General features: G+C 39.5%; 2 protein-coding genes across 2 annotated transcripts; both read right to left on the bottom strand.

Moving 5' to 3' along the window:
• Window positions 1-624: 624 nt before the first annotated feature.
• Window positions 625-4,272, bottom strand: LOC133517479 (uncharacterized). Its single transcript, XM_061850811.1, has 2 exons — window positions 3,723-4,272; window positions 625-3,257 (listed from the first exon to the last, which is right to left on the bottom strand). The coding sequence occupies exons 1-2, from the start codon at window positions 4,270-4,272 to the stop codon at window positions 625-627; spliced, it is 3,183 nt and encodes a 1,060-aa protein (XP_061706795.1).
• Window positions 3,095-6,910, bottom strand: LOC133517091 (uncharacterized). Its single transcript, XM_061850234.1, has 2 exons — window positions 6,220-6,910; window positions 3,095-5,717 (listed from the first exon to the last, which is right to left on the bottom strand). Exons 1-2 carry the CDS (start codon window positions 6,670-6,672, stop codon window positions 5,586-5,588), a joined length of 585 nt encoding a protein of 194 aa, XP_061706218.1. The 5' UTR covers window positions 6,673-6,910; the 3' UTR covers window positions 3,095-5,585.
• Between the last annotated feature and the right edge of the window lie 8,449 nt (window positions 6,911-15,359).

Here is a 15,359-nt window from a genome sequence, read left to right as displayed (position 1 = left end):
AATGCCCCTTAGCCAGCTGTGTTTGAAGATGAATATAAGAACTTCGCTTCGATTCGCTTCGCTTCGTTCGCTCGTTTGATTCCAAAATAAAAATCGAATAGGTGCCAATTCATTGTAAGGGATTTCGCCTTTGCAATGTGATCTAATTTGGGAGGCACCATTATTCCTCAATGCCGTTCCCGAGTCACGTTCATTGCCACTCGAACGGGTAAGCTTTCACTTATCGCTGTTTTGGAATCGAATCGCTATCGAAAATTGTTGTTTTACGTCAAGAACCGGGTTCGCCTGGCACTTTTAGCGCAAGATTGTAGCAGTTTTCTTGATTCTGGAATTTATTTCTTTTGCATCTAAAGAAGAGGGAATTTCGATAGCTAAAAGTGGAAAATAATCAATAAACCAGGCAGTCGACTAGTTTCGATGGATTTATTTTGCGAACTGACGTACAAAAATATAAACAGTCAAAATAACATTCGAATTTAAATATGGAATTAAAAAAGAACTTAAGACTAGACATAGATAATAGTGTAAACGTATCAAAACCTATTTACATATACACCCTTAACATCCCACCCCCTTGTGTGCGAAAGCACACAAAACTAGCCAGACTAGATATAAACTGAGACTTTATGCCTCTAATCTGACCAATTTTTTAGAAGGTCGACGAAGAATTCCACCTGATGTGGCTACGTCCACCACCCTGACCACTCCGTCTCTGCCAGGGAATGTAGCAACGACGCGGCCGCGTGGCCAGGTTCCTCGGGGTAGGTTCTGGTCTACAATGATGACTAAGTCGCCAAGAGTCAAGTCGTGCTCTCTGTTCTCCGCTATCTGGCGAGGTTGCATGGTTGGCAGAATTTCTTTTACCCATCGGTTCCAAAAGTGGTCGGCCAATCTCAACGCCTTCCTCCAGTCAACACGTCTTAAAAGGTCTCGGTCGTCAAGGGTTGCAGGCAGAACCTGGTTAGAAGATGAGCCAATTAGAAAGTGGAAGGGCGTTAGGGTTTCCTGGTCTTCAGGGCCAATAGGGACATGGGTCAGAGGTCGAGAATTTACGATTGCCTCAGCTTCTAGAAGGAGAGTTACTAGGACTTCGGGATTAGGTTCTCTTTCTCGTAATGTGGCATTCAGCGCGACTTTGACGGTGCGAATAAGTCTCTCCCAGCATCCGCCGAAAAAAGGAGCAGCGGCAGGGATAAAGCTCCACTTTATTCCTCTATTGGCAGCAAAATCGTAGACCTCGTTCTGATAAAATTCGCGTAGAATTCGGTCTGCACCAACAAAACATGTACCGTTGTCAGAATATACAATATTGGGAGCGCCTCTTCTAGCAATAAACCGTCGCAGGCTCATTATTGCGGAGTCAGCAGAAAGGGAATGTACAAGCTCCAGGTGAACGGCTCTGGATGTCATGCAGGTGTACAGGGCCACATAACGTTTCTCTTGTCTTCGGCCGATCTTGGTATTTATCGGGCCGAAATAATCCAAGCCAGTGTACGTGAATGGGCGGCGGTGGTGGGCAAGCCGCTGAGGAGGAAGGTTACCGGTCATCGGATTCATTGGCTTTGCTCTTTTGATGCGACAGAACAAACATTTGCTGGTGACGCTTCGAACAGTACTGCGCAGATGAAGAAGCCAATATTTTTGTCGAACCTCATTGACCCCCATTTCATTGTTTGCATGTCCAGCCTTGCGATGGTAGAAATTGACCAATAAGCGCACTACTGGGTGTCGTCCATCTAGAATGATTGGAAACTTGATCTCGGAACCGACGTCTTGTACGGCAACGATTCTGCCAGCTAGGTGCAACAAGTTGTCTGGCCCCATTCTGGGAGAAAGCTTCGCCAGGCGACTACTCTTTGGTATCAATTCTCCACGTTCTATTATTGGGATTTCGTCACTAAATGATTCAGACTGTACTTTCTTCAGGACGTGCCTTTCTGCGGCTTCCATAAGTTCCGCTGTCAGGGGGATTAGAGTGGTGGACGTAGGTCTATTCGTACGTTGACGAAGCCTAACATCGGTGCTAGGAGCAATGCGACCTACGCGATCTAAAGCCGAGCGAAATTTAGACGCAGCTTGCAAAACGCGAGCAGTAGCACGAAGTAATCGTAGCCAGTCACTAAAACGACTGAAATCCGCGGTAATTGTCAGATGACCAACCACAAGTCCAGAAGTCTGCTTCCGCTCTTCCTGGACTATAGGCTGACCAGCTGGTTCAACAGGCCAATTCTCCGGTGGATCGAGAAGGAACGAGGGACCTGTAAACCATCGGTGGTTAGGATTAAGATGAAGCGGCTTAATCCTAGTGGCATCGTCCGCAACGTTCAAATCAGTTGGGACCCATTTCCAATCTTGCACGCGCGTATTTTCTGTAATTTCTCCTACGCGATGGGCCACAAAGGGTTTGTACGTTCGTGCGTCACTTCTGAGCCAACCGAGGACAGTTCTTGAATCTGTCCACAGGAAAGTTCGTAAAGGTTTTTTCTTATGAAACTCTTTAATAGTGACAGCAAGGCGAGAAGCTATCAAAGCGCCCTGCAATTCTAGACGAGGAATTGAAATGGGCTTCAAAGGTGAGACTCTCGTCTTACTGGTGATGAGTGCGAGCTTGACTGTACCATCTGCATACAATAAGCGCCAATAAGCGACGGTGGCAAAGGCCAACTCGCTTGCGTCCGCGAAAATGTGTAGCTCCCTGTGTAGAGGTTCTCCATTGAGCTTGGCGTACCATCGTGAAATCCTAATTGTAGATACGTCAGACAGTTCCTTAAACCACTCGTTCCACTTTAAAATCTGTGATGGTGGAAATGGTGTGTCCCAGTCAATATTGGATCTCCACGCCTCCTGAAGCAGTATACGCCCTTTGACCACTATTGGGCCCAACAAACCTAGTGGGTCGTATACTTTCATGAGGTGGGACAACACTTTGCGTTTATTAAAACTGCCCTGTAGTATGAGACCTTCTAAACCAGTCCTAAATCCGACAGTGTCCGAAATAGGATCCCATGAAACACCTAAGGCTCTGACGCTACTTGATTCACTGCCAAGTGACATCTCACTAGGCTGGACGGCGCGCAGTTCAGTCGGTATAAGACGCAATGCTCCCTGATCGTTAGAATTCCAGCCACACATTTCGAAACATGCGTTACGATGAATAGTCACAACATCGGATGCCATCTGTGCAGCTTCGTCAACATCGTCCAGACTATCCAAGAAATCGTCCATATAGGAACTATGGATACTTGCGTTGGCTGCCGCTGGATACGAATCTTGGTGTGACATAGCGTTTTTATGTTTAATGTACAACGCAGTGAAAGGGCTGGACGATGCTCCAAAAATGACAGCTGTCATCCGATATTCTTTTAGAGGCATTGTTTCCCTTGACTGAACGTCGCGCCATAAAAAACGTAGTGCGTCACGATCTTGTTCACGGATTTTTATTTGAGGAAACATTTCCTTAATATCAGCTGTTATAGCAACAGCGCCCTCTCTGAACCGAAATAAAATACCTAATAAATTTTCTAAAAGATCAGGTCCTTGAAGCAGCAACGAGTTTAATGAAACACCCTGATTAGTCGCGGCTGCGTCGTGGACAACACGAAGTTTACGTTTTTGTGGATGGTACACGCCAAAATGAGGCAAATACCACCTTATTCTTGCGTTAATGTCACTTTTATTAGGTTCAGATTCGGTTTTTAATTTATTTTTATTGTTATTCACACTTGACAGCTCAATGTCAAAATTTGTTTCTGTTTTATTCGGACTGACTGTACTAGGTTGTAAGTTATCAGATAAGGTGTGAATTTTATTTGAATAATCGCCTAAATTGGTATCGTGTTTGAGATCAATGCTGGTGTTGACGCTTTTAGTGATAAGATGATTATAATAAGTGCCGGAATCGCACTCCTCAGCATAATTTTTAGCAATCATGTTATCAATAAACTTTTTATACGCGTCAGCGAAGGCGGGCTCACGAATCATTCTCCTTTCGAGGCTTAGAAATCTTGATAAAGCTTGCGGGCAGCTATCGGGAACACACTGTATGTTGTCACGCCACGGAAGACCTACTTCATATCTACCGGTCGGTAAGCGTGTGGTGGTAGCATCAAGAATCTCGACGGCACGGGAGTCTAGCTTGCTAAATAGAGTCTCGCGCTTAGAGATACCGAGCGAGTCGAGTTTGTATTGCTCCTTTATCAGTGACTCCAGGCGTTCATTTTCAGAAGGTTCAGTGCGGTCTAACTGACAATGGTTGACGAACTCGACTGGCATGGTTTTGCTACTCGTTGGTCCATACAAAGTCCACCCAAGCAAAGTGCGACAAGCGGCGGGCTCGTTACGTCTGCCTTCACAAACCTCGCGACATATTGACAGATGCCAATGCTCAGCACCAATAAGTACGGTTGGTGTAGCGTCAGCATATGTCAAGTATTCGGCTAGGTCTTTTAAGTGAGCATAAGATTCAATAGTCTCTCTAGATAGAGTTTGTTCGTTCAAGCCTAACGATTGTACAGCCTTAGCATGATTTACCAAATGGATATCAGATTCATATTTACCTCTTATGTAAAAGTCAACGTATCTTACTTTTGTAGTTTTTTGTAAACCCATGATACCATTGACAGTTATGAACTCTTCAGGTCCTATTAAACCTAAGCGAGCAGCCACTTTACAATCGATCATAGTCGCAGTGCTGCCATCATCGAGAAACGCGAAGGTTTCATAGCTGCCATTTGGCCCTGACAGTGTCACTGGTAAAACTTTCAACATTGTAATATTTGAACATATTTCATTAGATGTTTTATGTTGATTACACGATATACCTATATTTGACACAGTCACATTATTGTCCGACACCTGGATATCACTTTCAGCCGCAGGAACGCAAATGACGTTATTAATCCGTGTATCGGGTGTAGGCGGTGATCTAAACGTATCCTGCCTGCCGTGCAAAAGAGGGTTGTGTCGAAAAGTACAACCATCGACCCCGCAAGGGTTGCTTTTGCATAATTTCCATAGGTGTGAGTTGTCTTTTAGACATTTATAACAAACTTTGTGTTCACGCAACCATCGCCACCTATCGTCAACAGATAACGACGTAAATTGAGTACAGTTTTTAATATTGTGGGATTTTTTACAATAAACACACTCTATGTTACCAGTTGTTTTATTTTTGTCATGAGTGACGGCATGTATATTTTCACGTTTAAATGGTTTATTCATTGGAAAATGTACTCGTGATTGTTGCGGTATAGACATAGAAAACCCTACTTCTGGCGATAAAGCGAATTTAATATAGCGTTCGTGTTCGCGTGTTAGAAAGTCAGATAAAAGTTCTAACTTTGACTTGAGATGGTTTGACGTTTCTGACAAATCTGACGCATAATCAGACCATCTCATTTTCATTAAAGGGTTAAATTTTCCTAGAATATTATGAAACAGCTCTGGCGATTGTAAATATTCTCGTAGGCCGAGTAATTTCATAGTAGACAAAGAATTGCGTACCTTATTAGCGAAAATACCTATCTCCTTTAGGTCAGGCCCGAGCCGAGGCAGCGTTTTTAAAATCTGTACTTCGCCGAAGACAATCATTTCGGGACAAGCAAATGTACGTTCGAGTGCTGCCATGATATCTTCGGAAGCTGCCGCGGTGTTGAGTAAAGAGGCGACGGCCTCCCGGGCGGGCCCGCGGAGTGCGTTGTATAGACGCGCCGTATTTTCTGCGGGGGAATAAGAAGTTTTAGTACTATCAAATAAGTATTTAAATTGAAGCCATTGTGACGAGTTGCCATAGAAAATTGGAAGCTCAATTTTAGCTTTTCTTGGCACGTCTCGTGCGGCGAGCGCTTTAGCTGCGGCAGCCGTATCGGCAATAGCTTGTAAAAGCGTGGCAGAGCCGGTTATTGGCTCGGTTTGGTCTTGACGGCGGCGGCACTCTTCATTTTCATGATCATTATTAATAAAATGAAACACTGCATTATCGTGGCCGTTTTGACGTTTGACGTCTTCACGCAATAAAGGTGAATTAATACGGTTATTTACTACATTACACTCTACAGTAGGTTCTGGACGTAAATTTATAGGGGGATCGGCAGTCTTGGTGGTAACTACCGCTATATGAGGCGGAATAGTTACACCCACTTCGGCCCGTGTGTCTACGGGTTGCCTTTCCTGATTTACGTCACGAACCCAAGATGCTGTACGAGAATATGCATTACTAACCGTGTGATTGGATCGCTCCTCGGCTTCTAAGGCGGCTATTTTCGCTTCAAGTTCAAGCTGTTCTACCTGTTTAAACTGCTCAAGGAGTTTCCGTTGGTTGTCGAGCTCGCGTTGAAAGAGCTCCTGTTCCCTTTCTATGCTTTTGCGGGCCAAGTGGGCCTCCGCGGTCAATCGTCGTGCCCTAATCGTGGCCGATGATCGCGTAGAGCTCGAAGCGCGAGACCTGCAACTGAGGGGAACATTAACTTGTTCGGCGCTGGTGCCGGTTGGGAGGCACTCGCGAGACGTCCCGGGGATTTGCGGGTCGGAAGCCGCGGGTGGTACGGTGGCGTCGGCCGCACCGTGGTCCAACTTTTTGGACTGGCCGAGCCTACCCGTGGCAGGGGTACCCGTTTCCGAGCGCGTCATTTTAGCGCTTTTAGCCGACTGCTTGGTTTTAGATCGCAAGATCATGAGTGAGGAAGAAGGACAAAAATAAAGAAGAGGGAATTTCGATAGCTAAAAGTGGAAAATAATCAATAAACCAGGCAGTCGACTAGTTTCGATGGATTTATTTTGCGAACTGACGTACAAAAATATAAACAGTCAAAATAACATTAGAATTTAAATATGGAATTAAAAAAGAACTTAAGACTAGACATAGATAATAGTGTAAACGTATCAAAACCTATTTACATATACACCCTTAACAGCATCCGTAAATTAATTTTGTGTTGCGGATCTTAGTTTTATGAACCATAATACAATATTAAATTTAGAATGTACCTAATGTTGAAACTGTCGAACACCTTTAAATAGTTTTTGTAGGTACGAGTAACTAAAATAAAATGTATCTTTTCGTTGCACCTCTATTAAGTAACGATTGCAATGTTATGATTATCATCGCTTTGTTCGTTAGTTACTCAGTGATATAAAACTTTTTTGTGAAAAGTTTTGTATTTTCAAGCCATAAAATGTTAAATTTCTAAGAGGGTTAATATTAATTATAAACACTATATAGGTAGCTCGACTTTACACATATATATGTAGTGAGTAGTTAATAGTTATAAGTGTAACAAACTTGTAAGTACTAATATAGGATGTAAGTTGTTTTGATAAACTAACAAAATATGGATCGGATGGTCTGAAATAATCTTTTTTTTTTTACTACAACTACCGTAGCTGCGGGCTACATTAGCCTAAATAAAAAAATAAAATAAAAAAAACTAGCCACCATGTCATAGTCTTTTGGTCAATCGTAAGAGTTCTAGCCGAAAATCATAGAGGGCAATGGAAGCGCCCGATTGAGCACTGCTTGGTTGGTCTCGCAATCGTGTTCTTGCTTGTCATTCGTTCTTGAAGTGTGAACACGTGAGTTTTTGCAAAAATACCCCTGCAAACTTTTTGTTAGAACTTTTTTTGGTAAGTACTCTGTATAATATGTAATTTTTTAGGTCATTTATCCCGCTTTACGGGCTACGTTGACACTAAATTAAAAATATTAAACAATATATTAATATGTGTATTTTTCTTTTTATGTACCGTAAAACCACCCAACTATAGTCCAACTACTATGGTCCACAAATAAACTCAATTTTTCTCGTTCAGGTGTGTATTTTACTATATTTTTGTAGTTCTAAGGCAAAGTATGTTTATAAATGGAAGGTAAAACTAGAAGTAAACCAAAAGGAACATTGGTATAGATACTTAATTTCCTTTTGAATTTGTGGACCATAGTTGCAGTATTGGACTATAGTTGGGTGGTTTTACGGTAGGTAAAACTATTAAATATATGGTTAAGCTACTATTCAACTTGATCTCGCTTAATATATCAATAACCTTAGGAAGTGACAGACGCGTTTGCAAAAGTCTGATTATTTTTGGTCCAAGTAACCCGCAGTTACGGTATCAAGGTTTCTCAAGGCAAATGCTTTCGGTGTCTAAATTAAAATCTCATTGATATTAACGTGGTTACAATAAAATTGCCAAAACATATTAGACGTAAAGAAAATATATAGGCAAATATAAAATATCAGTAATATCACTCTCAACATCAGTTAAGTTATTAAACGTATTAAAGAAAAATATTTTTCTTATAAATCTCAATCATATTTCTTTCCGATTGTAACTTTTGAAACTCACTGAAATTGCAAAGCTTCGGAATATGGTAATAACTCTCTCTGCCTGTCTCTATCGACGTTCCAAACACTCCGGCTACCGGCGTTTGAAAAGCGTTCATTTTTTCACTAGCCATAAATTTTGGTTGATTTATCAGCACTTAATTCCTTTCATTGAACCAGGTGCACTGATCAATTTTGAATTTTGTTGTCGGTCAGTATCCTTCAGTCAGACTGGATGGTAATTTAAATTACAAGTAACACATTAATTACATTTAAAATAGGAATGAAAATAGCCCTTTCTTCGCAAAAGTTTTCTTCGATTGTTTTTGTAAGTATTCTTTGTTCTTGCATACCTAATAAGTGGGTACATTATTCATTAACTAAACCATCCTCATATAACCATCTAATAAGAATAACAAATCACTAAAATCTTCTAGCTCTGGAATGTCAACCTTTATATTAAACTAGCTTACAAGCAATTTCTCCAAGGAAATACTGACATTTTGGCGAACGAGTGTCAGGGGCTGAGAAATGTTATCACACAATGCCCCGACTTTCAAACAACTCCAGCAGAAGCTAACAAACTTACATATGCTTTCCACAAAACACGTTGTTAACAAATTTGACTTGATTGTTAAGGAGTTTAAAGGTATAGTTAATTTTTATGACTTTACCAACAGCAAATTAGTATAATATAAAGTGTGATTGTTGATAGAAATTTGCTCCTCCAGAATAATTATATAATAACGAGCCACATTCATAGAAACTGATGTTGTTTTGAAATGATACTTTACTCTGAAATCATATTCACTGCATAAAGCTGTACCGCTGTCTCAAAAGTTTGGCGGTAGAATATTATGTTATGCTAACAAAGATTATATATTTGTTTTTCTACTCGTCGACTATAATGGTTGAATTTAAATTTCGTATACCTAACTGTCATTGGGTACTCTTCATGTATGGGCTCCTAATTCAGTTGAGGAATACACCTGCGATAAGGCAGATGTACGCAAAGTGTTGGCATTTGCTCCCCAGGATGTACCAGTTAATTTGTGAATGATGTTGTTGCGTGTTTGTAGTTTACGTCCCGTACAAGTCAAATGTTCTTTGAAGATCAGAGAGCGGTCAAGGGTGACACCGAGGTATTTCGGAGTAGAATTGTGTCTCAGGGTCGAACCGTTGAGAGAAACTTTGAGCTCGCGGTTTGCCAGTTTGTTGTGTAGGTGGAAACAGCATCTTTTCGTCTTACTTGTGCTAAGTGTGAGGCGCCATGCTTTGAAATACCTTGCTAGTGTAATCATGTCCTGCGTTAATGTCCGCTCTAGGTTGTTAAAAGTCTTATGCTGCGTGACTAGGCAAATATCGTCGGCGTAAATAAACTTACGAGCCAGGGTAGGAGACAGGTCGTGGATGTACAGATCGAACAAGGTAGGGCTAGTACAGAGCCCTGAGGTAACCCGTTGTTCAGTTTCTTCACGTTGCTGACCTTGGAACCCAAGCGATTGCGGAACCATCGTTGGAAAGCATGCTTGATATAAGTTGAACGATTTCTAAATTGGGAACTGCCATTAAAAGTTTGTAAAGCAGCCTTTTTCTCCATACTGTATCGTACGCTGCTGTTGGGTCGAAGAAAACTGCCCCAGATATAAGTCCATTTTGGTATCCCGTCTCTATATAAGTGGTTAATGCTAGGACTTGATCTGTACAGCTGCGCCCGGATCTGAAACCCGCTTGCTCTATTGGAATAACGTTATCTATGAGCGGCGCTATTCTTTCAGCAGGACTCTTTCCAGAAGTTTATCCACATTACTCAGTAGAGCTGCTATGGGGCGACAGCTAGAGGGGTTATTGTCATTCTTGCCTGGCTTCAGTAATGCGATCACTTTGGATTCTGTGAATACACTAGGGAGTCTGTTGGACTTCAGAATTTCGGAGAAAAACAAAGATACATTTATGGCATGTGAGCCAAGACTTATGAGAAATTAAATTTCATCGACTCCTGCTTTTCCAGGCTGAAGACCTTTGATAGCTCGTTTGACTTCCTCCACTGTAAAAGGCTTTGACAGGTCGGGGTCAGATTTATGCTCGGCCTTCAGCTGTTGCCACTTTTTCTTCACCTTTTTTGTCTCCAGCTTCGCTCTGGACACAGAGACTAACCGGTTTGCTATCTGATCAGGGTGGATTGCAGGTACGGAACGCGACGATGATTGTTTCCCAGAAAGCTCCATGCTTTACACCCTCCATGCTTTACTACTTGAACGCCTGAAATCCATCGATTGGACAGTATTCCTCCATTTGTTGGAGCGGTTTTCGTCTAATGCAGATAAAGACAATGTTATTCCAAAAAAAATTTGAATGGTTCCGATAATATGTAAAATGTTGCCATGACGAGACTTTATAACTTGCATTGTCAAAAAGTTAACTACAAGGTCTCATGTAGATTCAAGCTTCTAATACTACACCACCTAACTCTGCAAGCCCTCACTTCACAAAATGTATTAACTGTTTATTACTTTTCTGTTATACAATAGTTCTTGTAGTAACGAAACGGCCAAACCAAATATTTTGACTAAGGTGTAGATTTAGAGTTTGTGAAGTTAGGGGTTAGAGATAAGGCGTGTAGAGTTAGAAGCTTGGCTCTACATGAGATCTGATAACTTTATGACACTGCGAGCCATATGGTCTCGTCTTGATAACATTTTACATGAAAATGTTTTTGGTAATGTTTTTGATGGGATTTCACTTCTTTCGTAAGTTGTTTAGTTAGTATATTTTGTTTTAATTTGTTCATTTCTTCTTTCTTTTTCTTTGGGTATATTTCTTGCACATCAGAGGTGCCTTCTTTCATAGCCCACTGTTTATCTTTGCATCTCCTCTAATATCTAATCTAACATGAAATTCTCAAAGCAAAAATACATAACTATATATTTTATTATTTATAACAAGGGGGATAAATATCAATTTTCAGACCTCTAGCATCAAAGTTTGTGGAAGTATCATATAAACGTCGTAGTTTAAGGTTTGGGCGGTAAAAGTTTCATGTTTAAGGATTTTTGTTGTTGTTTGTGTACTAATATTAGCTTACATACCAAATTTCAGCTTTCTAGGACTTCACGAAGTACCCTAAGAATTTTGATGATCATCAGTGAGTAACTGACGCAATCGGGGGTTTTAGATATCCATAGAATCTAAAGTATATGAAAGCAATGTATTTTTTTATTTCATGAGAAAGCTTAAGTGGTAGGTATACATATTTTTTCGCCAAACTGAGGACAGTTTGTTGGCGAATAGTACCCTCTAAAATAAAACTAATAATGTTGTGTCATACCTACTCATACATTATACAAACTTATTTTAGTAGGTGAGTACTGAGTTAAATCATTAATTTACAATGCTTAGGGGGAGTCCGGGAGATATGACCAGGTGGGAGAGTTGAACCACGACAAATATTTCAATTCAAATTTCGCGCCACCGACGCCGTTGACAGCTCATGTCGTACTTTAACAGAAGGCGCAACTTTTGGCGACGCCATATTGGCCGCAATTAGTCTGGTTTGGAAATGACTTGAGTAAACGTGGTTTCGCTGTCGCGAAGTGAAAAAAATTACTATTTTATATTTTTACACTATTTTGACAATTAAACAGGTGAGTAGTATTATTTTATCTTATTGTACTTGTTGGTTAATGTAGTTTTACTAACAGTGATCATTTGGAATGTTTATTGTAAGAGTATAAAGAAAACATAATCTATATAAAGTAAAGGGGGGTGCGGGAGAGTTGAGCCGCATGGTGGTAGGGAGACATGATCAGTGGTTCAATTCTCCCACACTGTGCTTAAATAAGGGTTTGCTTTAGTTTTATGCAGGCCAAACGTCAAAGGAGGTAAGAGGAAGGTGTTGCAAGATAGCGACAAGAGAAAAAAATCCAAAAATAAAATAAAAAACAAGTGTTGTTATCCTACCGGTGAGTAAGGTTGCCAGAGCTCAACGAGGGTACGGAGTGCGGAGTGTTAGGGTCGGCAACGCGTATAAAACACCTCTAGAGTTGCAGGCGTCCATAGGCTACGGTCACTGCTTACTATCAGACGGGCCGTATGCTTGTTTGCCACCGACGTAAGTTGCATAAAAAATGTTCGACTGTGTGGTTCCTGCAAAGGATAGGTATATTCACGAAGTTTGCGATGGGTTAAGTGACAAAGATGTGGGCAACTTTATTTGACATGAAGATTTATGTTATGTAAAATGAAAAGGACCTTGCATGTGCCTTTGATAATTTGTTGACTGAATTGATCTGATAGAAATAATTCATAATAATAATAATTTAAAGATAATTGATCTCTTGAATTTCATGTTAAGGTTGCCGATTTTAAATTTTATAAAGTTTATTAAATTTTAACATTTTGTTTTATGGGTAAAAATACTTTGTTACAACTACTTTCCTTTTTTAATAAATATATTGGATTAAACAGCACTTTTTTCACTGTTTTTCCTACCTAACATATGTATAGTCATATCTCCCACACCCCCTGGTCAACTCTCCCATAGGTTGGGGAGACTTGAGCCAATACCCCGTTTAAGAAAAATATTTTTGCAGAACTTACATTTTGTACTTTATCAGCACTTTGCTATGCTCTAAAGATACCTATTTAGATATGTCATCTATACACGAAATATCGAGTTGCTAACACTTACGGATAAATCTCTAGTGGCTTCTGAGTAAAAAGAGGTTCAAGTCTCCCGGACTCCCCCTACTTGTAGGTATCAAAACTTATTTACACAACTAGTTGTGTAAATAGGTTTTGCCAGCAATCTATATCTATTATGCGAGTACAACAATAAAATTCTGCATATTTACAGCTATTACAGCCCACGAGAGCCTTGACCCTTGTTATATTCTAGGTACATTCAAGGCCATTAAAACAGGGTCATTTCCATACAAAGTAATCCGCTTCCAATGGATGCATTTATTATGCATTAAGTAATTTCGTTTGGTTAGTTAGATATTATTTGATATTATGAATTAGTATTTGTTGCTTTCATGAGAAGGAACCGTCATCACATATAACCATATCTAAGAAATATTAGTACTATGTATCTATAATATTATCTAAGAGTAATGTTTTTCATCTTTTTTTAAAAACCTCACTTGAAACTTTATTTGTTTAATAAATCTACTATCTATTGATATCATATGTATATGTCCTGATATCATATCTGGACAGTTTCGTTTATCTAAGTGTAATCCAAAGACAAGTAATGAGTGTTTAAGCTACGAATCGCTTCGAGAAAAGGTAGTGTACGAATGGGTGTATACGAATGTGTAGGGGCACTACCGTTCCACCAGATAAATTACCACAAAACATACAATCACTACAGCTTAATTAATTTCAAAATGCCCTGAACAATTTTTAGTTCAAAAGAATTACTACTAAATGTATTTTTAGATACTGGCTTGTAAGTATGTAACTATCTATATCTATGTCATATTTTGACATGCATGCTCTCATTTGTATGCTGTGATAGCGAATATGACTGAACTGTAACACCCTATAACCGAATTTTATTTTAGAAATACCTACTAAACATAGTGACCAACAACAACAGTCCTAACAACCAATGCAATTCCCAATTAGGACTGAATTAGGTTTACCTACTAAAATGATAAATTGAGCTTACGCTTGTAGCGAGAGGATAAAAAACCATATTGAAATATCTGAACAGTGAAAATGGAAAATGCCGTGTGCAGAACAACAAAGCATAAAACGCTACAAAGGGAAAATTGTAATGACAGGAAAATTGAAATTTGTTTGGATGACTGCACTTTCTGATAAAATACTATTCTTCTCGTACACCTTAATAGTACAGTCACCCTCAGAAATATCGGAGCGGCCAATGTGTTCACAAATATCTGAACAAGAACTGTTCATAATTATATTTGGGAGCGCCTTGGCCGCTCCATTATATCTGATTGAGACTGAAAGTACATAATGATAATAGTCGAGACTAGTAATGTGAAAATTTGCAGGTGGAGTGTTAATTTTAAACGGACAACCTTGAGATTTTGATTTATTAAAGTCTGCAAATGCCATTACAGACGTCATATATGTTATTTAGTGATTTTCTCATAGAAAATTGCAAAAATAATGAAATACTTAATATAATTTAAATCGATTGAAATTAAAACAATTGAAATCGAGAACAAATTGAAGTTATGCGGTCTATTATTCTTCAGACGAGAACGGGAAAAGATGACGTCGGTGGCGGTTCCTGGGGCCAACCGACTGCATGCTTAAGATAAGAAATGTAACGTGTGCTATGATTTGTAATCCGTCTTGTCCAGTAAAGACTATGAGTTAAACATCGTAGTTTGTTGAAAGCACTCGTCATCCACTATTGTAGGTTCTGATGAGCTGTCTTTAGTATGATACGCCCACGATCCCCGACAAATTTATAAAGCAGTAATAATTTTTTTTCGGTAAGACTCCTTATAAATTACTGCTCTTTCTATTTATATGTTGTCTTTTGATGTCGTCTCTCATTCCTTTTACTTTTTTTGCCACACCTCTTACAGCCACATTCAATTCAAATCTAATAATGTTACATTCTAATTGCAACAATTTTTGTAGATCAATGGCATTTCTGCAGAATTATCAATTTATTTTGTCCAATTTATAATCATAACAAGGATAGTCAAAATTAGAGAACAGTTATTTGTACAACAAGAGAGCAAAGTTTGATATTTCTTCGAGTGCTTATTTTTAAGTCCCGTCACGTGCAAGTGAAAGATTCTATATATTTAGAATCTTGAGCGTAGTAAGGAACTCAAAAGCGCACGAGATGTATATAACTTTGATCTCGTGTAGTACACAAAACTTTTCACGTCAGCAGTGAGAACATAATTGGAATGTAAAAATACAACCTGAAATTTTTTTAATTCTTCGTCACTATTTCACTCATGTTTTTTTAAGGTAATACCTAACAATTAAGTTTAATTACCACAATAAAACAAAACAAAATAAATTTCAATAAACTAATACGAAAAT

This window comes from Cydia pomonella, chromosome 4, assembly GCF_033807575.1.
Source record: "Cydia pomonella isolate Wapato2018A chromosome 4, ilCydPomo1, whole genome shotgun sequence".
Classification (NCBI taxonomy): domain Eukaryota; kingdom Metazoa; phylum Arthropoda; class Insecta; order Lepidoptera; family Tortricidae; genus Cydia; species Cydia pomonella.
Note: the sequence above shows the minus strand (reverse complement) of the source record. Positions and strands in the feature narration are given on the sequence as shown.

Excerpts from the sequence above, each read along its gene's own strand:
- LOC133517479 (XM_061850811.1), bottom strand. The coding sequence starts at position 4,272 with ATGCCAGTCGAGTTCGTCAACCATTGTCAGTTAGACCGCACTGAACCT. Across the intron at positions 3,258-3,722 it reads TTTTGACATTGAGCTGTCAA|CGGCAGCCAACGCAAGTATC; the intron begins GTGTGAATAACA and ends ATTCGTATCCAG.
- LOC133517091 (XM_061850234.1), bottom strand. The coding sequence starts at position 6,672 with ATGATCTTGCGATCTAAAACCAAGCAGTCGGCTAAAAGCGCTAAAATG. Across the intron at positions 5,718-6,219 it reads AGGAGCGATCCAATCACACG|AAAATACGGCGCGTCTATAC; the intron begins GTTAGTAATGCA and ends ATTCCCCCGCAG.